Source organism: Zalophus californianus, chromosome 2, assembly GCF_009762305.2.
Source record: "Zalophus californianus isolate mZalCal1 chromosome 2, mZalCal1.pri.v2, whole genome shotgun sequence".
NCBI lineage: Eukaryota > Metazoa > Chordata > Mammalia > Carnivora > Otariidae > Zalophus > Zalophus californianus.
Genome location: NC_045596.1, coordinates 148,784,408 through 148,810,676, shown reverse-complemented (window position 1 = coordinate 148,810,676; position 26,269 = coordinate 148,784,408). Strand labels below are relative to the sequence as shown.

At 34.6% G+C, this 26,269-nt stretch overlaps 1 protein-coding gene across 2 annotated transcripts in view; it reads left to right on the top strand.

Annotated features, from left to right (window-relative positions):
* GLRA3 (glycine receptor alpha 3) overlaps positions 1–26,269 on the top strand; it is a 182,319-nt gene that overhangs the window by 23,580 nt on the left and 132,470 nt on the right. For both annotated transcript variants that reach the window (XM_027598924.2, XM_027598923.2), the window contains exon 2: positions 14,396–14,523. In XM_027598924.2, coding sequence (XP_027454725.1) covers positions 14,396–14,523 — 128 coding nt within the window. The remainder of the gene's footprint in view (positions 1–14,395; positions 14,524–26,269) is intronic.

Here is a 26,269-nt window from a genome sequence, read left to right as displayed (position 1 = left end):
CTTTTAGGCTTTCGTTTTGTCTTGTCTATGACAAGTTCTAAACAATTGTTTACATATTTTTCATCCTTTAGATTATTTTCAAAGTAAAATTTCATATGAATTTTTTAAAAATTATATGGTGCGAAGAGCTCTGATGTTGTTCACAGCATTTCTCAATCCCACCTTCCTCATACTTAGCTCTCTTTCTGGAGAGCAACCATTTTTAAATGATTATGTGTTTTTCTTATTCTGATGATTATTTCCACACATCTAAATAATATCCATATATCATCACTGTTTTACATTTTGTTTTCCTTCGATTTTCTCATTTCTTCTTTTGTCTTTACTTACATTAAATGCTTCTTTAAAGACTCATTTTTTCCCCACCCTCTTAATTCTATGGTTTTGTCTATGTGCTATAGTCCAAATCTCACTATAGCCCACAGCAAAATGGCCTTCCTAGAGTTCTTTCTTTGAGCAAAGCTATATTGTTTGTTTGTTGAGGCTTTCTGCATAGACCTCATCTGAGGAAATCACATTACTACTTTCTAAGTTGTATCAGCTCCTTCTAGGATTTTGTTTCTTGGTTTACTCCCTCATTTTGCTGCAGCATATTCTCAATGATTTTCCCAAGACAACAAGAATGCAGGTAGACTATTCAATTCCTTGTATTTGTGGCTGCTTCATTGCTGCTCACTTGATTCACATATTGACTGAAATGCTGAGTTGAAAATATGAAATAAAAATAATTTTTAGGTGGGGGGATGGGTTAGCCTGGTGATGCGTATTAAAGAGGGCACATTCTGCGTGGAGCACTGGGTGTTATGCACAAACAATGAATCATGGAACACTACATCAAAAACTAATGATGTAATGTATGGTGATTAACATAACAATAAAAAATAATAAAAAAAATAATAATTTTTACCCAGAACTTTGAAGGCTTTATCTTGATGTTTTATAACATGTACAAATGCTCATTTAAAAGTTTAAAGCCAGTCTGATCTCATTTTGTATTTTCCTTTTTCTTTCAAAATCTTTCAGGATCTTCTCTTAATACTTAATATTAGGCAGTTTTACAACAATGGCTCTGACATAGTTCTCTATTAGTTCAATCTCTGTTGAATTCAATCAGCTCATTAACTTTGAAAACACTTGTTTTTATCCATTTCTGAAAATTCTCCCATCCCCTTCACCTACTTCTCTATTATTTCCTCTTTTCATCTTCTAGAACTTGTAGGAATTTCTAATTTGCTGATATCTTCTTTTCTGTTGTTGTTTAGTTACAGTTTATACCTCTTTTGTCATTTGGTATTAGTTTAATGGACTTTGCAAGGGGGCGGAAATAAACACTATTAAACTATTTTAAAATTTTAAATATTTATATACATACATTTAGAACTTTAATTCATCTGAAATTTGTTTATATTTATGTTGTGAAATAGGAGATCAAATTTATGTTATTTGCCAAAAGATTATGGACTGATTATTGACCATTAGTCTGAAGTAGCTGTTTCCTCTACCTGAACACTCCTCCCTCCGCTCCATATTCAGCTCACATCTCAATTCCTTAGCAAGTCTTTACTGACCACCCATTCCATATGGCCTCTCTCATTGTTTTTTGTTTCATCATCTTAGCTATTTCTTTCTGAGAATATAGAACAATCTCTAGTTATCTTTATTACTTACAATTTTTTTTGTTTGTTGTGTGTTTCTTCTATCATAACATAAACTCCTCGGCTATAGAAACTTTATTGGTGTTTTCCTCTACTGCATCCAGAGTTTTAGGTAACTGTTTTTTACTGCATATATACAACTAAATGAATACAAGAATATGTGTTTTGTAAGTATATGTGTGTCTATATAAATAAATATATGCCTATATAAATATTATATATTAATGTACATATATATGCACATATACTTACATATATATGCATATATACTTAATACATACATGTTATATATATGAAATAAAATCTTGGGGAACAAGTACTTTTTTGTCTTGTCTTGACAACCTGCTTATCTTGCTCTTCCATCAAAATTTTGAAGTTTTTTCTTAGTTTATTCTTAGATCTTAAAAACTTGCTTTTATTGTTGTTTGGGAGAATTAAACATAGTTTTGCTGAAAGGCTTATGCATGCAGCTGTTAGCGTAATGATATATTTGCACACAGCTACAGATTTAAGTTTATAATTTTAAACTTAATTATTGTAAGTGCCTAAATAACATTAAACTTCTCAGATTAAAAAATGATTTATCAAAAATGTTTACTTGGAATAAGAACATTAACTATTAACTTCAGGAAACGTCTTTGTTATAGTTTTCACCTAATCTTTTTAAGGAAGTCATTTTTGGTCTGAGAGGAAATATGAAGTTTCATCCAAAGATTCAATGTGTTCTACTTCCCAAAGAGACAGTGAAATTCTAAATCAAATAAAGGGTACTTTTACTATTCTCTGGAGCTACACTAAAGTTGAAAGAGTTGAACGCTGACTTCATCAGATAACATCATTGGGAAAACATATCCTTACTTGAACTACTCTCTTGAAGATCTAACTTCTATGAAAATAAAACGATGATGATGATAATAATAATAATAATAATAATAATATGATTTACTGTAAGTTTGTTGAGTTCCATATCAACCTATTTTAATTATCACACAGGATTTTCTTGGTTTAAAAATATATATTATTTATCCCTCTAGTGACATATTTCAAGTACTCTTTATTCATTTATTCCAAAATATTTACTCAAAGTCTCCTATTTGCCAATCAACATTCCAAGTATTGGGAATACAGCAGTAAACAGCAAAATCCTTGCTCTTATGAAGTTATCTTTTATTTTAGCTTTATTTTATTTTTATTTTACTTTATTTTGATATTTTTCTCTAGAAAACATCTAGTAAAATAAAGTAAAATAAATAATATTTTAGATAATAATAAGTTTTTTGGAGAAAAGTAAAGCAGAAAGAAAAGAGAGAAAATGTGACACAGAAGACATTTTTAGTTAAGTAATTTTAGCTAAGTAATTCAGTTAGACCTTTTGAGAAAGTGTCATTTGAGCGAAGGCTTGAAGATGATGAGGGAGCAATTAATGTGACTACCCAGAGAAGATTGTTCTAGGCAGAAGGACTAGCCAGGATGAAAGCCCCTAGAAGCCAGAATGCTTGTTAAATTTTTTAAAGAAACCATCCAGTAAAATATCATTGCAAATTTTTATTTCTCAATACAAAGAACATATAATAGTAGATAAGTTTCTCTTAGATATTTCAAAACATCCTCTAATTCAACAGGTCCAAAATTGAGCACATTATTATAGCTCTCAAACCTAGTTCCCTTTTTCACTCTGTCTTATATCAATGAATGATATGTCCATACATATAGTTGCTCAAGTCAGAAAGTTGAATCAATATATGACTTATCTATTACTTATCCTAAAACTTAGTGGCTTAAAACAACAATAAATATTTATTAGCCTCAAAGTTTTCGTGGGTCAGAAATTTAGGAACAGCTTAAGTTGGATCTTTCATCGAGTTAGTGTCAAGATGTGAGCTATGGCTGCAGTTGTATGAAGCCTTGACTGGGATAGAGAATCTGCTTTCAAAGTGGCTCAGTCAAATGACAGAAATTTGGTGAATTCTCTTGATGGAAGTCCTCAATTTCTTCCATGTAGCTACTTGATTGGCTGGGAGAAGTGAGTGATCCAAAAGAGAGCTAGATAGAAACAGCAAAGTCTTTTATGAACTTACTACAGAATTCATGTGCCATCATCAAGTCACTTTGTATAATGAATATTCAACAGGAGAAAAATTGGGCTCTACCCTTGGAAGGGAGGAATGTCAAAAAAATTGAATAAGTATTTTTTAAATCGTCAGAGTTATGCTTGAGATGTTCCACTTATTCACATTCAGTACAAAACCATTACTAAATTTTGTCGATTTTGTGGTTATCTCTTAGATTCTTCTACTTTTCTCCAACCCCATTGCTATTTAAATTACTCAAACTATCCTCAGCTCTATTTAAATTACTCAAACTATCCTCAGCTCTCATCTTGACCACTGGAATTGTTTCCAAATGGGACTTTGGACAAAAGTCCATGTATGATCTATAAAGCAGTGCATGATCTGGTACCTACAACTCTCCAGTCTCACTTGTTATTAATATTAACACTCTGGCTCTATTCCAGACACACTAATATTCTTTTAGTCTCTGGTACTTTCCATGACACTACAAGTTCTGAGATATGTTCTCTTGTATCTACCCATTCAGTCTTTTCCTGTGGGTAATTCTGGACTACCACTTCAGTAGCCCCTCCTCTTAGAAATTTTCACTGAGGGCGCCTGGGTGGCTCGGTTGGTTAAGCGACTGCCTTCGGCTCAGGTAATGATCCTGGAGTCCCGGGATTGAGTCCCACATCGGGCTCCCTGCTTGGCGGGGAGTCTGCTTCTCCCTCTGACCCTCTTCCCTCTCGTGCTTTCTATCTCTCATTCTCTCTCTCTCTGAAATAAATAAATAAAATTTAAAAAAAAAGAAATTTTCACTGACTTTTACAGAAATTGATAGAATCCTTTTGAATTATTTAGAATTTGGCTAGAATGCCAAAACTGAAATCGAACTACTGAACAGAAAATGATATATATCCAAAATTGCTTTAACTAGTCGCTCAATAGTTGAGTTCTGAAAGACTTAATGTTCTGAATAAGAAGTTATTAAATTATTTAAGCAGCAAACTAGTGTGTCAGTTAAGTCCCTTACAACTATACATTGGCAATGTTGACTTGGAACCTCTCTAGCTAAAGTGGTTTCAACCATAAGTTGAATCCATGAACTAAGATGGGTCAATCAGATCTTTTTCTTTTATGCTGCTCAGTCTTTCCTAAAGCTTGCCTAACTTTTTCTATACTTGAGTATCACGGAATACTATTATATCCATCCAGAACCCTTTTATATAAATTAGCTTGAGTGAATTTCTCTTTATTTCTCTTAAATATCCTGGACCAAAGAAGTCATGGTATCAAATGCAAAATCCAAACATTAGCATAAGGAGCTGGCATTTTTCAAAACATATATATAGATTGTGTCATTTCTTTTACTAAACTTATCTATAAAAAATATGTGCCACTTTAAGTCTCCATTTTAATACTGGTAAAACAATATCTGTTTTGCTCAAGGCAAAACAACTAGTTAATGAGAAAACTGGAAAAAAATATAAACCTCCTGGCTGTCCATCTGGAACTTCAACCATTGTACTATGATGACTTCCATTTAATTATTTTGTGCACTGAACACATAACAGAAACTAAGTATATTCTAAGTAATTTCCAATGTATCTGAAACAATTAGTTTTCTTTAAAATAAATAAGTCATTAAGAAGCTACAAATCAGCGAGTTAATTAGCTGTGTTATGGCTTTTTCGTTCTTTCAGTTGAAATAAGCTAATGCCAAAACTATAAAGAAATACAGTATTATTCATGAGGATAGTTTATATAGAAGTTACAACAGAAGTTTTCATAGAAGTTATAACAATTTTAAATTTTAAGCACAATACTCTACAAGTATTTAGTAAAAATAAGTGATTTTATGACAAAAAATAAATTTTGTAGATAAAAAAAGATTGTATAAAGATTAGAGTTAAGAAATTTCAGGGGCGCCTGGGTGGCTCAGTCGGTTAAGTGGCTGCCTTCAGCTTAGGTCATGATCTCAGGGTCCTGGGATCGAGCCCTGCATTGGACTCCCTGCTCAACAAAGAGTCTGCTTCTTCCTCTGCCTCTCCCTCATGCTTGCTCTCTCTCTCTCTCAAATAAATGAAATCTAAAAAAAAAAAAAAAAGAAATTTCAAATGACTGCACTATCTAATCCTATTTCTATTTTTACTATTAAATGGAGTCCTCCTTCTTCATCCTATCCCTTGTCTATAATCCTGTATTAACCTTTTATATTATAAACACATGAACAATATGTAATTATCCCTAACAACCAGCAAGCATTGAATGTAGACACCATAGACCCTAAAAAGCACTAATTTATGTAAGCACTGAATGTAGACATCATTGCAATATCCCCATGACATTCTAATTTACAACTTTCCAGTTCTACTATTAAAAGATGATTTTCATGATTTGATGATTTAAGTTTCTCTTGCAGACTTCTGTATCTTGATTTTTTCCTATTTCTAAATACTTGTTCTAAGATTGTCTTTGGTTATTTATTAGCATCACTCCTAACTTGGATAGAAGGACAGAAGGAGAAAGTCGGACTTTCTCTTGTGTTAAACATATACTCTATGCATGATTACTGCTAGACTTGGAGGGTCGTAGTCTGTTGTTTGACCTCTCATCATTATATTTAGTTAATTTGTTTCAAAAATATTTCTTCAGTTGTTACTCTGGATGTTCTGGATTTCTTCTAGGTCTCTTAAAACAATTGGAACAGTCATGATTTGCTTACATAGTAGATCTTACAAAGTAGGAGATAGACATTGATTGATTAATGATTATTGCAATTGTGATAAGTGCTACTAATGAGGAGTACAAATGTGGGAAATACTTTAGCAGTGTTTTACAAAATCAGAGAGAATAGTTAAGCTTTCTTGAGAAAATGATACTTAAACCTAGATCATAAAGATAAGTATAAATTAATTAGATGAAGAGAGGACCAATGAGCATTCCAGGCAAAGGTAATGGCTAGTGGTAGGTTATGTCAGAGGCGTTGAAGAGGACATGGTGAGAAGTCATAGGATTACAGATCTAAATTATAAGGTAGGGCCAAGTGGATTGATATACTATGTGAAATAAAATGCAGGGTCAGGGTTATAAAAGATTTTTATCCCAAGAAATGGAAAGATGGAGTTGCCATTAACCAAGTTTGAAAAGAATGAAAAAAAAAAAAAGTGTGTGTAGAAACAGAAGGGGTTTATGTTTGCTCTTATTAGAGAGCTGGGTTGCCAGCAATCTGTGATTATTTTCTTCCAGGTTCAGAAATTGAGATGATTCTAAGCTATGCCTAGTCTCCTGCTAGCCCTCTACATTTCTGGCTCATTCTTACCTAAAAGTCTTTGAGATCTTAAAGCAACTCATAGGAGTTCACCCTTTGGATGAGTCCTTGAATACAGTTTTTGTCCCCCTAAATCCATAAAGCTTTCAAAACTTGTACACAGATTGTAAACTACTCAGTTACTACTCACCTCACCCCACCCAGCCCCCAAGAGAAATGCAGCTCTAAATACTTGGCTCCCTTCTATGAATTTCCTTTCTCTTAGGTCACAGCCATATTATTTTCCATTGTGTTTTCAGCTCTTCAATGTACAGATTTGTTTTAACTTGTCTAGTTGTTTTCAGTGTAAAGTTCCATCTGTTTAAAATATTGGCTTATACGTTAATGTTTAAGTGGCTTGGCAGTAAACCTCTTTATACTTTAGTTTCTTCACCTGTAATGCATAGGTTATAATATCTAACGAGCAACATTGTTATGAGAATTAAATGATATCATGTATATTTGCCTGAGAGATCAGGAAGCAGCTATAATTTTTATCATATTTATTATAAATTAAAATAAGCTAGGCCCCATCAAACTGCAGATATGAGTTCAGACATGAGATCACTTTAAAACGATAATCATATTTGACTGGCATATTGCTCACAGTAGCAAGAATCAAGATCCTAGTGCCTTGCTAATTTTTAGTTATTTTTCTGAGTCTCCAGAGGTATTCTAGAATAGTTCTTTTTATATTCCTCCACTATGGTCTCCCTTTTCAATAATTCATATCATCAAACTATCAACTTAAAGCCTCCTTCACTGCATGTGTCTTCATGGCAAAAAAATGATACCTTTTCTAAGGCAGAATGCTTTCATGTGAAATATTCAAAACTTCACATTCTCCTAGATACCCCAGTTTCTCTTTAGTTCTCTTGATGAGATGAAAGCCATAAGGAAATGGGAAGGATGCGCATCTCTTTCATTCTGTGTTTTGTTTTTCGAACAAATATCAATTGCTTATATTTCTAAAACTCACAAAGTTCCAAATAATAACTGTGAACGTTTTTTTTTTCCCACAAAGAATTATAGCCCTACAAGACTGGTTGTGGAGCTATAAACTACATGGTAAACTGTGTTTCTCCGTCATACCCAAACCTTCTTTGCCTCAGGAATCTGGGCACTGATTTATTTTCTACAAGTCACCCTTCCTTCTGTGCAAATCAATTCATGAAAATAGATGCATTGAGACCTGTGGCCCCATGTGCCAAGACTTATCTCAAACCCTCTTTATGTTGCCCAGCTATATCTTTCATATGTTCTCTCAATTTTAAGGTGCATTTAGCAGAGGTAAATAGGTATTGACAATTATTCTAAATTCATTGTAGAAGCATCCATATTTAATGGTTATTTCTGTCCTCAAAAAGTGGACGTATTTTATTTTCTTGTCTCAGTGAGGAGGACAAAGGGGAAAGAAGAGGAAGGAAAGGGACATCTTTCTTATGAAATTTTGTTTTTTTATTTTTTAAAGAGAGAAAGAGCGAGAGGGCAAGAGCAGGGTGGGGAGAGGCAGAGGGAGAAGTGAGAGAGAATTCTAAACAGACTCCGTGCCCATGACAGAGCAGAGAGCATAACCTGAGCCAAAACCAAGAGTCGACGCTTAACTGACTGAGCCTCCCAGGTGCCCCAAATTTTGATTTTTTATTTCAATTTTTAAGAAAAAATGTTTCTGCCAGTATCTCATAAATTGAAATCTCTGAACTTTCAAGTAGTATGTCTTTCTACAAATAAGAATATATATTTAACTGAAACAAATGTTCATTGATGGGAGTGTATATGAGTCTGCACAAGTTTCCAAGAAGAGTTAATAGTAAATAGTTAAGAGTAGTTAAGAATAGGTAAGAGTAAATAGTAAAATTAATAAGTACAGTACTTGATGCAGTAGAGAACAGAAGAGCCAAGTGTGGGAGGCAGACGAATTAACAGATTTGAGACGTTCATAAATAAAAGACTTCTAAAAAATTAAAAGCTGTTTGTTTCAGAAGTACTGATCATGAGTAATTTGCTAAGAACCTTAGTAACTTGCTATAAATATGATAGTTTTATTGATACTCAATATGTTTGTACAGATGATGATGTTGACTATTTAAAAATAAGAGAAAGATTCCAGATTGGTCATATGGAGCTTTATTACTATAAACTTTCTTTAATGACTCTCTTCAATACTTCTCTTAAGACAGTCTATTAATTTTCACATGGTGCAAGTCTCAGATATTGTACTGTACTATGAAGAAAGTTCTAGGATTAATGTGGCAGAGCAGAGGGGCACCTGGATGGCTCAGTTTGTTAAGCAGCTGACTCTTGATTTCATCTCAGGTCATGATCTCAGGGTCCTGGGATGGAGCTCGGCCTTGCACTCCATTCTCAGTGGGAAGTCTGTTTGAGGATTCTCTGTCTGCCTCTCCCTCTGCTCCTCTCTCTGCTCGTGCTCTCTCTCTCTTTCTAAAATAAATAAATAAATCTTAAAAAAAAAAAAAATGCCAGAGCAGGAATTGTAGGTGATAGGAAGTTTTCCTATATGCATAGCCTCTAATCTTTTCAGAAAAGGAAGGGATAGATGATGTAGAGATGCTTTTCAGCCAATTACTCCATGTACTTTTGTTGGCAATAATTCCTTCTGAGTCAGAATTGTGAATCTTTAGAAATAAAATCAACTGTCTCTTACGTGGTTGAATGGTTCTTGTGTCATTGAAAGGAACATAACTAGTAAAGAAAATTGGAGTATTTCTTGGCTCAGAATTTTCTCATTTTTTTATAGGCATCATTCTGCAAAGCTTGGTTGTGAATCCATTACAAAACATGTAGATTTTGCTTTCAGTAGTAGGAAGAAGGGAGCCAGCCACCCAATCATCTTCTTAACTATAACCTCACTTCCCAGGTCCTGCTCACTGATACTTCCCAGGGATTCTCTGTAGACTTCAGATGGGCCCAGACAGAGTAATCTACTAGAATGTGAATACTTTAAAGATTCAAATTTGTGTTCTACATACTTCAGCTTTTAGCACAGTGCTCTGCACTTAATAAATTATGAGAACTCAAAATTCATTGTTTCAACATTTAGCAGGTATTTAAGTGCATTTTGACTTGAGAAAGGATATTTTGATATAATAAAAATGCACTATAATTCTATTGTTAGGGAACTTTTCTCAGTTTTACAAATCTCTATAAATCCTCTCCTCCATAAAAGCAGGGAGAAAACTATCAAAAAATGTCACAACCAACTTTTTCAGAACTCTAGCAATTAATCAGAGATTTGCAGTAATACATGAAGTAGTTTAATCAAGAAAGACAGCTGAATATTGGTGAGAACAATGGGATTTGTGGCTATAACTTGTCCTATTCTTGTCCTCCTTATTAGCTCCATGGTAGCATTATAAACCAATGGCCTGCAATTGCAGGAAAAAACAATAATCTGGAAGCTACCAGAGTGGGCAGAAAGGAGTCTGAATTCCTTTAAAGCCTCATTGTTAGAGAATTGTCATTATTTGACCTGTCTGGAGGTTCTCTGGAAGACTCCACTTACAAGACTGCTTTAGACCTAACTTGGAGCTCACTCAGTATGAGAAGTCTTTTCACTAGCGATGTTCATTAAAAGCATTTAGAGGCAATGTTTTAACTTCATGGGTGTCCGATGCAGTGAGTAATGGGGGGGGGGGGCACACGGCAGACTAAATAAAAAGCTTAAAAGGAAAATCAATGGCATGGTATGTCCATAGGGGTTTGGAAAAGCCCACATATTTCTGGGTATCTAGAAGACTACACATATGTATGGGGCTGTGAGCATGCCCAGAATTATGGGCCTAATTGCATCCTTTCAAAATTCATATGCTGAAATCCTAACTCCCAATACCTAAGGAAGTGACTTGATTTGGAGATAATTAAGATAAAATGAGGTCATATGGGTTGGTCCTACTCTATGACCGGTGTCCTTCTAAGAAGAAGAGATTAAGACACAGACACAGGGAGAGGAAGAAACAGAGAGGAGATGACTATCTGCAAGCCATGGAGGGAGGCCATCAGAGATTAACTCTGCCAACAGCCTGATCTTGGACCTCTAGAATTGTGAGAAAATTAATTTCTGTTGTTTAAGCCACTCAGTCTGTGGTACTGTTAAGACAACCCTACCAAGCTAATACACATAGAGTTGTGTGCATGCTCAGAAAAGACCTGAGAAGACCTTAAGCTCTGAACATGAGCTGGCCTTGAAGCCCTGTGCAAATGGCAAATAAAGGCAGAGGCAGAGTTATCAATTGCCTGATTCAGTGTTGAAGGCATGACCCCACAAACACAAAGCCTCCAGAAAATCCTGGGAGATTTACTGGTTTTAGAAATTTAAGAAAATCCCTGTCCAATTATTAGGTAATTTCTAAGCCACCCAGACAGAGAGTTCCATGGTCATACACAATAAAGGATGTAGACTTTACAGAATTAGTTCAGAAAAGCCAATTAAAAACAAAAACAAAAACAAAAAACACCAGAGAGCAACAACAACAAACCTTAGGAAGGAGGGAGAATATGATGTACAGAATTGCCATACTATATTATTTAAAATGTCCCATTCTCAGTAAAAATATTATGAGACATTCAAAGGAAAAAAAGTATGATTCATACACAGGGGAAAAAAGGACGAGCAATAGAACCTTCCCTGAGAAAGCAAAGAGAGTGGAACTACTGGACAAAGACTTTAAACCAGTTATTTTCTTTTTTAAAAAGATTTTATTTTTTATTTATTTGTCAGAGAGAGAGAGAACATGAGCAGGGGGAGTGGCAGGCAGAGGGAGAAGCAGGCTCCCCACTGAACAAGGAGCTGGATGCAGGACTCGATCCCAGGACCCCGGGATCATGACGTTTAACCATGAAGGCAGACGTTTAACCAACTGAGCCACCCAGGCGCCCCTAAACCAGTTATTTTCTTTTAAGATTTTACTTATTTATTTTAGAGATAGAGAGAGAGAGCTGGGGCAGGAGCAGAGGGAGAGGGGCAAGCAGACTACATGGTGAGTGTGGAGCCCAACTCAGGGCTCTATCCCATGACCCTGAGGTCATGACCTGAGCCAAAATCAAGAGTCGGACACAGCCAACTGAGCTACCCAGGTACCCCAAAAGAGCAATTCTGGAGTTGAAAAGTGGACTCATTCAATGAAAAACTCACTGGAAGGCCAGTGCTAGTTTCCTGTGACTACCATAACAAAGCACCACAAACAACAGTGATTACTTCTGCCACAGTTTCAGAGGCCGGAAGTCTGAAGTCAGTTCCCTGGGCCCAAAACAAGGTATGAGTAGGACCATGCACCCTCCAGAGGCTCTAGGGGAGAATCTGTTCCTTCCTTTTCCTGCATCTCCTGACTTCTGGTATTACTTGGCTGTGCACATCACTCTAATCTCTGCCTCTCTGGTCACAGTGACTTCCCCCTTTGTCTGTGATCAAATATACCTCTGCCTCTCTCTTATAAGGAGATATGTCATAGCATGTAGGGTTGACTTGGATAATCTGGAATAATCTCCCCCACACAGTGAAAAATGTGAGGGATTGTCACTTTAGCATACATAATATTCTGGTGTTTTGTTTTGTTGTTTTTTTTTTAAGAAGTGAAGGGCAGGGCATTACTGGTTCAGATCCAGTTAAGTTGGTTTATTTGTTGTTAGGAGGATATAGAAGTTTATTTTCTAATCATTGAAAGGAAGGATTTTATAAAAAAAAAATGCAAAGAATGGTTTAGAAGCAGCAATCTGTAGTTATGAGGGCTCTGACAATCCTTTCTGCCCTATGTTCTTGGGGTATGGAAAATGAGCAAATGCTGCTTAAGAGGACAGGTGAAAGTTACTTAAAACCAGGTGGTAGAGAAAGTTCTAGAGTTATTGAGAACATAGTGGTTTCTTAATGATATTATTATTATTGTTTATTATTAGTGGTATTAGTATTAGTATTACATTAGAATAAACTTTCCAGAGATCATGGTGTCATGGAGTTCAACTGACCAGTAATAATCAGAGGTAAAGGGTCACAAAGTAATGTAGAGCTAAAAGAATAGAGAGAGGAGAAACTTATGGTTCGGTAGTGAGCATGAAAGACAGAGAGAACGAACCATTGGGCTGATAAGTGACTTAGAATGTCCAGAACGAGCTAGGATCTTTAGAACTGCACAATAGTTAATGGACGCTTTTAGCTGTGATCCTCCACTTGCAGAAATATCACTTTCACATTACAATTGATATTGGATTTTAAAATTGTGCCTCTGTGTGTGGTAGACAATTCAACAGTGATGGCTGTTAAGACCCATTTTCACTACCTAGCCTCACTCCTAACTTGGATAGGATAACTTGGATAAATTTCGGCAGGAGGAATTTGATACTGCTGACATCAAGCTGTGACCACAAAGGTTCAGGACCTGGCAATGCTCTGAGTTGAGTGACAGAGCTGGGAGGCTATGATGACTGACCATCTCCAGGAAATATCAGCTTGAATATATCAGTTTCAAACACATGTGTACTCAGGAAGTCTGTTTCACTTCCCTGAGCAAAGTTCTATGGGTGAAAAGAATTATTTGATCTTAGTAAGCAGGCCCCGGCCCTTTGTAGACCAGCCTAGGTAAATGAGGAGCTGGACGGGGTGTCGCGACACATGTGGGCCTCTAGCATGAGCAGCTGCATAAAACAGAGAACGTCTGAATGAAAAAAAAGTGCAGTAACTCTACTTTTCCTGGACACACATTCTCATTATGTAATAGCCAGCTGCACTCACCACATTGATGGTAATTTCTCTATCTTAATGCATACATTTTTATCTGACCCAAAGGTCCTATAGATGAATGACACAAGGTGAAAGCAGAATGAGTTTAATTGGGTATGCTATTAATAGAGGAAGCAGCTAATTGAAGAAAAGAACATTACTGTTTAATCTGTAGGACAGAAGTTTTATTACCATTGGAAAGAATTCACAAAACTTGAAAGGTGATGCTTTTCCCTCAATAAAAGCAATAAGAATTACATTTCACAGCTGAACTTTCATTTTGTTTTTCTTATGCCTGAAACACCAAGGACACTTTTAACTAAAAATTGCAACTAAAAGTCAAGTTTCAGTAAATAAAAATTTTGAAAGCCTACTAATTTGGAAATGGCTTTGTTTCTAGAATTAACACAAAATGCCACCTCTGACCCTTGGGCTGAATACATATGAAACCTTATAAATACTGACTATAGATCTATAGAGACCTGTCTGTCATTATGGTAATGTTCACTGTATAGTATAGAAAGTTTCTCTTTTTCTTTTTAAAGGTATTTTTGCTTACCATTTTTATTCTCTATTTATAGGGACAATTATTAGGAAGACTTTTTGTTGTCGTTTTTTTGTAAAATCTGAATGTTATTCTCATTTGTAGCTTGGTTGCAACAAAGGAAACAGACAGCGCAAGATCCCGAAGTGCTCCAATGTCACCTTCTGACTTTCTGGATAAATTAATGGGGAGGACATCAGGGTATGATGCAAGAATCAGACCCAATTTTAAAGGTAATTGTTCTGACTACTATTATATATGAAATATGTTTTGAATATGCTTAAACAAGATAAATTTTCAGATTGATTCCACCAAAAATTCTAAAGCTTATTTCCAGTACTCTTCCAAGTACTGTACTATTCAAAGATATGTCTTGAAAGAAAAAAAAAATTATTCTCATGTTAATAGTTCTCAGAGTTTGTCTTCTTTGGACCAATAGTATTTCTTTGTCTTTCTTTTTATACTTATTGTCATGATGATTCATTTTAGGAAATTATGTAATTTCTTAAAATGAATATATATTCACTGTATATATGAATATATAAATATTTTATTTTATTTTTATATTGTCCATAAATATATTTTAATATATATTAAAATATATATAATCCTATATATATATTATATATATATATATAATATCCTACAATATATTCATAAAATGTATTCCTACTCACTGGAATGGAAGTTTCTTTAGAGCTGGCAATAAACCATATTTTAAATCCCCCACAGCAAGACTCTCTATATTGTGGAGAATCAAACAGTTGTTGAATTTATGTACAGGGAAAATAGTCTGAATAACTAAAAGCTACTGATAACATTTAAAAAAATCATTCCACCTACCAAATATTTTGCCTAAATTTATAGGAAAGAGTGTAATTGTCAATTCAAGAATACTTTTTTTTGTTCTCTGTTTAATATAGTGATAAGCAACATATTTATACATCATAAGTAGATTATCCAAAACCACAATAAGTCCTGGGGTAAAAGACTAGAAAGTTACTTTCATGCCCGTAATTATTTAATATCTCTTGAAAATTATTCTATTTTTGTAAAGAAAATAATGCAAATTATAAGAATGCCTACCTTTTCCATGAGATTCAGTTAAGCTATTTTCATTCTTAAAGGTAAAAGGAAATACAATGTAGTCTACAATAATTATTTTTTTCCTGAATTTGTTCTTATGGGAAGAACAGAAAAAGAATTGCTTAGCAGTGGTTTAAGAATTATTTAGAGAGGACTAATAAACACCAAGAATGGGTACCAGGAGAAAAAAATTAAGAGTAAAATTTGTTGATAATTTAGAAGTAAAAAATTATGAATTGCTTCAATTTCAAAATTATTTTGACATGTAGATTGCTTTTCTTGATTTGTTTTTAAGCATTTTGACTATTATATTTTTATTTTATTTTTATATTTTTTGGCCATAAATATATATATATATATTTTTTTTAAGATTTATTTAGAAGAAAAGAGAGAGCATGAGTAGAGAAGGGGCAGAGGGAGAGGAAGAGAGAGAGAAGCCTAAGCAGGTTCCACACTCAGTGCAGTGCTCACCTGAGGTGGGGCTCCATCTCATGACCCTGAGATCATTACCTGAACTGAAATCAAGAGTTGGACGCTTAACCAACTGAGCCACCCAGGTGCCCTGACCATAAATATATTTAACTGTATAAGAGGAAAACACTAAATGTAAGCTCTGAGAAAATAGTGCAGCTTAAAAGATATCACACACAAATGAAACGAGATTTCATCATTATGAGGATCTTCTACAAATTGAGGAAGAGCAGTATCCCTGACATTAGGTTGAAAACTAACTTTGAATTGATCTTGAAAAATATTCAGTTGTCATATTAGTAAACAGCAAGAAATATAATCAGTAATTAGTGGATTCATTGTAGTGATTCCATTCAGTGATTCAGAAGTATTGCTTTGTTTTCACTGAAAACTACAAAGGAAAATGTATTCTATTTTTAAATATCTGTGAACATTTTTAACAAAATCACATAGGCTCAATGGATATCTTAATAAAAATACAGGTAAGTTACTAACCACACAACAGCCGTCCGAGTTCCTTTGCTGCTTTCTTGGAAAGTTGACTTTTATTTTATCATTTCAATCATTTAACAAAGGAGATTTTAAACCATCTTAAATGTGATTAATATTACTATTTATGAGTGAGGCCAGGAAATGACTGAAAAGATTTGGTCTTCCTTAAAATAAGTACTGATTTTTTTAAATAAAAATACATTTCTAAAAACTAGCTGATAACCAAGGCCAGTTTAGAAGTTAGTAGATTTCTTTTTTAATTGAGAATAGGAGAATCAATTTTTACATCCCAGTGTCCATAAAGGAACAGAAAAGAAAGGGAAGGGGGATTTTCTCTCCTTTATGGTTTTTCAAGATATGTTATACTCTGAATATCAGAAAAGCAAGTGGATCTTCATTTGATTACCACGAATAATGTCAGTTTTTTTAAACCAAGACCTTAATGGATCAGTTCTTAGCAACACTCTTGTTTTTTCACCTCTCACTAAGAGTGAAACGTTGTTGTCTCGGGGGAAGCTCACAACTTCCTCCCCAAATTAAGCACATTCAACGCAGTTTCATTTTATTGAATAAAATAACATCATAATCCTTTGACCATCATTTCATTGCCTAATATTGAAATTTAAATTTAATTTAAATATATTTAAATATTTTTGAGATGTTTAGGTACTAACAAACTAAATCCAAGACCTATCAGAAGATGATTAGAGAGGAGGATTAGCCCTTCTATTGTCAGGGACCTAGGGACTCACCAGACCTCTTTAAGAAAGTTCATCAGGCAGAAGTACGAAGAAACTGTTCTGGTAATATTTAACTCAATTTTTCTGTGCAGTAGCTCACAAGACTAAAAGTACAACATCCCTACCCCCTATATTGATTGTTTTTCCTCTTGTCTATTTTTTTAAAGGAGTTTACCTAGCTAATCAAATAAACTAATTTAAACTGGGTTTTATATATATATATGTATAATATATATATCTACATATCAGTAGTGTGATATTCTGCTAGTCTGTTTTGTTTTGTTTTTTAAATAAGCAAAATTAAGTAATTTTTTTAAAAGAATAGGGGTGGGAATTGGCCAAAACAGATATAACAATATATATAATAATATATTACAATAACTTAATTGATTTAGTCCTCATATCTTCATAGATTAAAATGTTAATAAAAACTAATAATAAAAATAATTTACCTGGATAATTGCTCAGGCAGTAGGCAAGTGTTTTCAAAATATAAAAGCATTGGAAAAAAATCTCTCAGGGGTGTTTAAACTCTCAGGGATTTACAAATTTTGCAAGAGAAAAACATAAAATCTCAGTATTGACTTTCTCAGACAATTTACAGGGAATAAGTAAGAATGTTCAGTCTCATTAGCAATCAGTGAAGTGCAATTGTAATAATTGTAATAATAATGTGATAGTATGTTCACCTTTCAAAATATCAACATTTAAAAATAATATTAATTATTCCAGCTCAAATACATTATTATGAAATTATTTCTAGAACACTGATTTCAAATTTTTGATTGTTTTCACAAGTATGTATACATCAAATGGGAACATACCTTGCAGGCCATAGTGGAGAACAACTATTAAAAAATATAAATTGGCAAGTAAAGCTCCACCTGTCACTAAACTTGTTCTTTTATATACTGCTAACAAAAAATCTAGATGTACACATTTTTTCTTTAATGTAAATTATGATAGTTTTTGTATTTTTTGTCACATTTCTCTAAAACAACCTACACCTTTTAAAAAGTCTGACCTGTTGGAACACCTGGGTGGCTCAGTCAGTAAGCATCTGCCTTCCGCTCAGGTCACAATCCCAGGGTCCCGGAATTGAGTCTCGCATCGGGCTCCCTGCTCAGCGGGGAGCCTGCTTCTCCCTCTGCCTGCCACTCCCCCTGCTTTTGCTCTCTCTCTCTCTCTCTCTCTCTCGGACAAATGAATAAATAAAGTCTTTCAAAAAAAATAATCTGACCTGTTTAAGATTAAATATTTTTTTAAAGATTTTATTTATTTGAGAGAGAGCGAGCGAGCAAGAGAGAGCACAAGTTGAGTGAAGGGCAGAGGGAGAAGCAGACTCCCTGCTGAGCAGGGATCCCGACGCAGGGCTCCATCCCAGGACTCTGGGATCATGACCTGAGCCGAAGGCAGATGCTTAGCCAACTGAGCCACCCAGGCACCCAAGATTAAATATTTTAAATATGTTATTAAAATATACTGCACAAAAGTAGGAATAAATAATTCTCTTAAAACACTTTAAATTGGTACCAAGCCCAGATAGGACAGTCTCTTCATCAAAAATTATCTTAGTAATTAAATTAAATATAACTATTAGTTACATATAAAAATAAATACTGAAAGAAATTAAAACATTTAAATGCCTAACTCACCAACATTATCTTTCTTGGTCACTAATTAATTAACTGTTCTCTTCCCCTCCAGAATGCTCATAACTTATCTTAAACTTTTATGAGAATCAATTTTCTCCAAGAAAAACCTCTTTGCCTTGAGGATAATTTGAGTATGAAAACAACTCCAAATCTCCATTATATCTTAGTTCTGTTAAATATAATGATTTCTTGAACTATTATAAAGAATACACTTAATAACAACAGCTGGGTTTAGAAATGATCTGAGAGGGGTGCCTGGGTGGCTCAGTGGGTTAAGCGTCCTATTCTTGATTTTGGCTCAGGTAATGATCTCAGGGTCGTGAGATTGAGCCCTGCATTGGACTCCACACTGAGCATGAAGCCTGCTTAAGATTCTCTCTTTCACTCTCTCTCTGCCCACCCCCCTTTCTCAACAAATAAACTAATAATAAATATATATATAAATAAATAAATGATCTGAGAGTCTGCTAAAAAGAATTAGCAAGTAAAGCTTCCCATCACTAAACTTGTTAATCCTTCAACAGAAGACAAGAGTTTTGAACAAATCATTCTTTCAAAAATTTGGTCTTAGCAGAAATGGTATGTATAGAAACAGTTATTTCTATTTTGAAAGACAAAAATAATAGGCAAGCAACGCTATTTCTTCCCTGCAGTTTGAAATTCTTTCTCTTTTCGAACCCTTCCTATCTAGGGGAAAGCAGAAATGGAAGGGCACAGTGACAGAAAGCGTTGCACATAAGCCTGAACCACAGGTTGTAGAGAATCAGTGCTCAACACAAAACCCAAGCATGTTACTCACTTGAGAGTTCCAGACGACTTAAGAGAAGACCCCCAAATCCTTGTAAACAGCAGTTTCTCGAATTCGTATTTATATCCGACTCTTCTTTTAGTTTTCAAGTTCTCTTTCTTTCTTTTTTTTTTTTTTGTCAAGTTTTATTTCTATCTCTCCACACACACAGAGATAGAATAAAGCACTTTCTCATTTTCAGAACATGTGTAAGTTGATAGATACACTTTTTGATCTCTGGTTTATCTGATCATCTTTTTTTTAAATTTCTAGACTTTTTAAGGAATGGTTTTAGGTTTACAGAAAAATTGATTGGAAATTACCGGGAGTTCCCACATCTCCCCTCCCATCTGCTACAGTTTTCCCTATTGTTTACATCTTGCAAGAGTGTGGTATATTAGTTAGAATTGATGAATTAATATTGATTAACTATTGAATAGCTATTCATCAATAGTTAATAATGATGTGTTATTATTATTAACTAAAGTCCATTGTTTACCTTAGGGTTCAGTCTTTGTGTTACACATTTTATGGGTTTTGACAAATGAATAACCCACAGAAAACTATCATTACTATATCATACAGAAGTTTCACTGCCCTAAAAATCCCCTGTGCTTGAGCTACAAATGTCACTCTCCCTCTCCACCCAAATCTCTAGCAACCTCTGATCTTTTTACTGTGTGGAGTTTTGTCATATTGGTAGAATCCTACAGTGTGAAGACTTTTCAGATTTGAAATATGCTTTTAAGAATCCTCCATGTCAGGATGGGTTAGCCTGGTGATGGGTATTAAAGAGGGCACATTCTGCGTGGAGCACTGGGTGTTATGCACAAACAATGAATCATGGAACACTACATCAAAAACTAATGATGTAATGTATGGTGATTAACATAACAATAAAAAAATTAAAAAAATTAAAAATTAAAAAAATTAAAAAAAGAATCCTCCATGTCTGTTTGTGTTTGATAGCTCATTTCTTTTTGTCACAGAATAGTATTACAATAATTACAGTAAATACAATAATCTCTTGTCTATCCATTTGACATGAAAGTAACTTCATAGAATTATGGAGCTACAGAATTCTAGCTGAAGTTTGTAGGTGTTCCATTGCCTACTGACATGTAGTATTATAAGAAAAATTAAAATCCTCTTGTGATTTTTGCTCCCTTATATGTAGCCTATATTTTTTCTAACTATGCATATTTTTCTTTAAAAAAAGTATGACTTACGCTAGCATTGTTTTGTGTTATTCTCCAAAACAGCTCTCTTTCTCTTAAAAAAAAAATTCTGATCTTTTGTCATCTCTATCTAATACTCTCCCACTCATACTCTTTACCATTTTGTCCTTTTCCTCTATATTTGCTCTATATTTAGGGAGGATTGTTCAGATTTGTTCTGTAAATGACTCTTTGATATTTTACCTGGTGTCATTTGGAACGTTTAGGAAGATTTTAAGTCTGTGATTATGTTTTGGTATCTTCACAGTCCTCTTTATCCTGAACCATTTTCCTTGAACATGACGTCATGGAGGTTGTGTTACAGGTTGCTGGGCAGGTACTATTTTGCATGTTTAGCTGTTTGTTTTGTTTACAACAGTAGTAAAAAGCAGGTACCTAAACTTGGTAAAAATTCAGTTGTCTAAAAATATTAGTGATGAAAAGCAGCACTTCCTTGCCTCAGCAACCCTTAGGCACGGTTGTGCTTCTTTGAGGCAATCACTCCAAAAGTAAAATTGGTTATGTCTGGTGAGTACCTGTTCTAATCTGTCTGATGGTTTCTAGGCCTTTTGCAAAGAAGGCATTATAAGATTCCCTTGCACTAACTAGACTTCTAGTTTAATGCTTCAATTCTTGTATTCTACCACTTCTGTTTTTCTTTTCAGCCCCATGATTTCTCTTTTCTTCCTGCAGGAACAATTATGTTTATTCACCTTGTTCACTCTCTTTAAGCTGCTGGTTTTCTTATATGTGATGGAAATACTCTGTAGTTCAGGAAAGATTGAGTTGATTTGGGTGCTGATACAGGTTTTGTCTGGTTGTGTGTATGAGTGTAAGGAGGTGGTTTGCTGCTATTTTTCTCACTGGAAAGGGAAATCTGACAGACATTCCTGCCCTGAACAGAACTGTGCTTTAGATGAATGTTGAGTGTCGTCTAGGCTTTGGTCTGGTGTCCTTCAGATGCCAAAATATAGATGGCTTTAATTTTAAGGTCCTTTCAGGAACTCTGTTTTCCCCAATCATCTTTCTTTTTTTTAACTTTTTGCAAAGAGTTAGAAGTAGAATAAATTCTGGGAATCTAATGCACAGCACTGTGATTATAGTTAATACTGTATTATTAAAAATTGCTAAGCTGCTCTTTAAAAGCTGCTAAGTGGGTAGATCATCAGTGTTCTCACCACAAAAAAGAAATAGTAATTATGTGACATGATGGAGATGTAAGCTAAATGCTAAGATGGTATTCATATTGCAATATGTAGATGTATCGAATCAACACAGTTTGTACCATAAACTTAAACAATGTTGCATGCCAATGATATCTCAGTAAAGCTGGAAAAATAAAACATTTTTAAAGTCGGCATTGGTTCACAGAAACATATTGTGTCCAATCACCTTAATGAACTATGTTTGCAAAAAGTAAAAAAAAAGTTATTTCCATGCCTTCAAAAATGGGCTAAACCCCAGGTCATTCCTGCTCTGTAGAATAGGGATGGGAAGCAGGGAACTTCTGGGACATGTACCCATGGCCTCTCCCTGCAGACTCCTTTTAACTCCCCACCTGCTTTTCTGCAGAGGATGACCCTAAGCCTTGTGCCTCTCTGGGTCGTTCTTAGCACATTAGCTCCCTTCCCCATGTAGTCCCAACCTGCATTTATTTTAGGCTTACCCTGTTTCACCAATCAACAGTTTTTTTCTGCCTTCTATATTTTATGTCATTAAACTATGATTTTCCTTGCATTCTTTCTGGTGTGATGTGTTTAGTCTCATTTTTATTTGCTAACATCATTCGATGTTCTCAGAGAGAAAGAAAACTATGTTCAACTTTCCATCTTGAAATAGAAGCATCTAGGAGTCATTTGAAACTAGAAGCCAGTTTAACAGATGAAAAGCAATCAGATAGCAAATAAATGTACATCCATAGACAATAAAATGTTATTTACTAGGTCATTTTACCAATTGTTTCTGAATTTACTTCTTTCTTTTGACCCTATTGTTTGATAACCCTTAAGTTTAATTTGGATCCAGGCAGAAAGTATTCTCTCAGCAATCACCCAATTACATATTCCTTCCAAACATTTATAGCATTTTTGCTATGCTTTTTTTTCATTTTGTCTCCAATGGTTACTTTCTTTATCTAGAGATAACATTGTTTGTCTTCACAATGTCTTTGTGGTTTCTGTCTTTTCATCTGTAATATTTCTCTATATTAATCTCTTTCTCCCACATCACAAATCCAGTTTTCAAATAATCTGTTCTGCTATAACACATTCTATCCCCAGGATGGCATGTGTACCTAATACTTATTTCCTACCTGGTTTCTTTTTTCAGGGAAAAGTATTAGCAACTTCTTTATCATTTTAACTATTTATATTCAGGCAGACATTATTGTTCTTGAATAAAGTTTACAATTATTTTTTGAAAAGGGTAATTTTCTACTTGCATTTTTACATAATACAAGGTCATTTTAACAGGAAGAATGTCTTTAATAAGTCTTTCTAAAACTATAAATGTTCACCTGAAATGCTCACAAATTCAGATTGGTGTGCCCTGTATCTTCTGTTTTCTTTGATTTTTAATTTTTAATGTGTTTTCCTTTAGTAATTTCCTGTTTTTTAATTTTAAAACGATCTCAAATTAACAAAATTTGCAACTACAGCCCAAAACGGTTTTTTCTTTTCCTGAGCCACTTGAAAGTTATTGACCTGATGCCCCAATACTTGAGTATATTATACAAATAATATTCTCTTAGACAACCACAACCTAACCACTGAAACAAGAAAATTAACATGAATATATTGTTACCATCTAATTTGTTGACCCCTATTCAAATTTTATCAATAATCTGAATAATGGCTTCATAGCAAAAGGATCCAGTTTAGAATCATGTCTTGTATTTTATTTGTCATTTCTCCTTGATTCCTTCAGTCTGAACCAGAACTTCATGCTTTCTATGATTGTCATGATCATGACATTTAAAAATTATATTATTATCCCTTTATTTAGCATAACATGGCTTAGTTTGCATTAGTAATTTTCTTCATGATTCAATTTAAATAATGCATCTTAATAGAAATATCACAGAAGTGATACTTTGTTTTGATTGCATTTTTTTTTAAAGATTTTATTTATTTATTTGAGAGAGAGAGAGAGAGAAACAGCATGAGAGGGGAGAGGGTCAGAGGGAGAAGCAGGCTCCCCGCTGAGCCAGGAACCCGATGTGGGACTCGATCCCGGGACTCCAGGATCATGACCTGAGCCGAAGGCAGTCGCTCAACCAACTGAGCCACACAGGCACCCTGTTTTGATTGCATTTTATCAGATGGTGGACCATGTTAATTTTTGCCATCACTACTAATGTTCACTTTGATTAATTGATTAAGTTGGCGTATTCCAGGATGTATCTGTATACATACACGTATTTGCATAAATATACATGCACACACATCCACACATATGTATATATTCATATGCATATAATTTACATCTCTATCTTTACTTCTCTATTGAAAACCATGATTCCCACTGGTATCTCTGATACCATAGGTTTATTCTAACTTCTGAGTTACTATATTTTAATTTCCTCATCTGACAGTAAGAAACCTGGCTCCCTTTATCCTTAAAATAATGACGTATTTGATCAATATGTAATAAATCTCCCTTGTCTGCTGCCACTCCCTCTCCTGCACAAACGCCCTAGGCTCCTGTTCAGACTCTGATTGATGATGCCAGGATGCCCCCATGTGGACACTCTCCTCACCCTTCTCTGGCTCTAATACTCCACACCACCTGCCCCACTTTAGGACCATCCTCCTCACTCACTCTGGCTCCAACAACCGGTGTATGCTGTGCATATGCCTCTTCTCCACAGATGTCCTACTCATCCTGTCTAGTTTACCACACACTCCCCATAGCCCACCTAGCATGGACACCCATCTTGTGTTGCCTGACTGAATGGCTTTAAGACTGCATTTTCAGGAAGGAAATGGAAGGAAAGGGAACAGAAAGAAGAAACTAGATCTTATCTTTATGTCATAATTTTCAAACTTTCTTCAGGTATCTAACAAATAGTTTAAAATGTGGATTTAAAGTCATCAAGTTTATTTTTGTCGATTAAAAAATAAAAAGGGGGCACCTGGGTGGCTCAGTCGGTTAAAGAGCCGACTCCTGATTTCGGCTCAGGTCATGATCTCAGGGTCCTGATATGGAGCCCCATCTAGGGCTCCATGCACAGCAGGGAGTCTGTGATTCTCTCTCTCTCCTTCTCCCTCTGCCCCCCCTTTGCTCTCAGATAAATAAATAAATAAAATCTTTAATATAAACATAAATAAAAAATAAATAAAATAATATCTCTCCTTGGGACATGACTACATATATATGTGACATGTACATACCTATGTACATGTATATAGATGTAAACACAACATTTTTTTGAGATTTAGTCTTTCAGCTGCATTTTATGTCTTTAAGAAGGGTGAGGTTTTAATAGAACATTATGTTAAAAGTTTCTTGGAATCATTTTCATGAACACTTGGGCTGTTTTTTTTTGTTTGTTTGTTTTTTTGCTTGAGCTTTGCCTTGTGAATCATTTTTCCCTAGTATGAACAGCAATAATATAATTGCCAAGGCTTTGCAATGCACTTTGCCATTTTGCCTTTATCCATCTCTGAATTTAAAAGGCATGTTCTATTATTTCTTTAAGGGACATCTAAAAGAAAACATGCTGCTGAAAACATCTGCAAGTACTGTCGTTTGCTTTTCGGGGCCATCGATGGTTAATGTAATGAACAATATAAAGGCACAATTTGCCATATGGATGCTATAGCAATTACTTGCTCTGTTACTAAACATAGCAGTGTATTAGATGGATTTAACAGCTTTTGCACTGGCAGATTGGCCAGGGACTGCTAAACAGGTGCTCTCTGTAATGGCAATAGAATATCTACAATCTCCTCTGAGCTTCATTCTCTACAAAGTTTTTGAATATACGTATCAATAGCTAAGGTAGAAAGATTAAGATTGCTGCTCTGATCTGCCATAGACCAGAGCTTAGAGTATAGAATACAGTGCTTTATAAACATTATGGTACTGTATCCACTTCATTCTTTGTAATCCATCTCCACTGCCGCTGCCTTGGTCAGGGCCATTCTATCTCCCATCTGGACTATAACAATAAATTCTTGTTTTCTCTGTCTCTAAGCTTTTGTCATCCATTCAACAACTCACCATGTTGTGTTGTTTCACTACACAACCATGATCAAAATTCTGTAATGGCTCCCTCATCTTCGTAAAGTAAATTCCAAATGCTTTGTATCACATAGAAGATATTCTATGATCTAACCCAAGACTACCTTTAAAAACAATGAGTTATTTTCAAGTTGCTTTATAGTTTTAGTATATTTAAAAAAATTTTAAAAACAAAACTGTATTATACACACACACACACATGTTTCAAGTTAGTGTCTGCTCTATTTTTGAAATTTGGAATTAAGGTTTGTGTCTGAATTCATTCATCTTTCTTTCTGTTGAAGAAA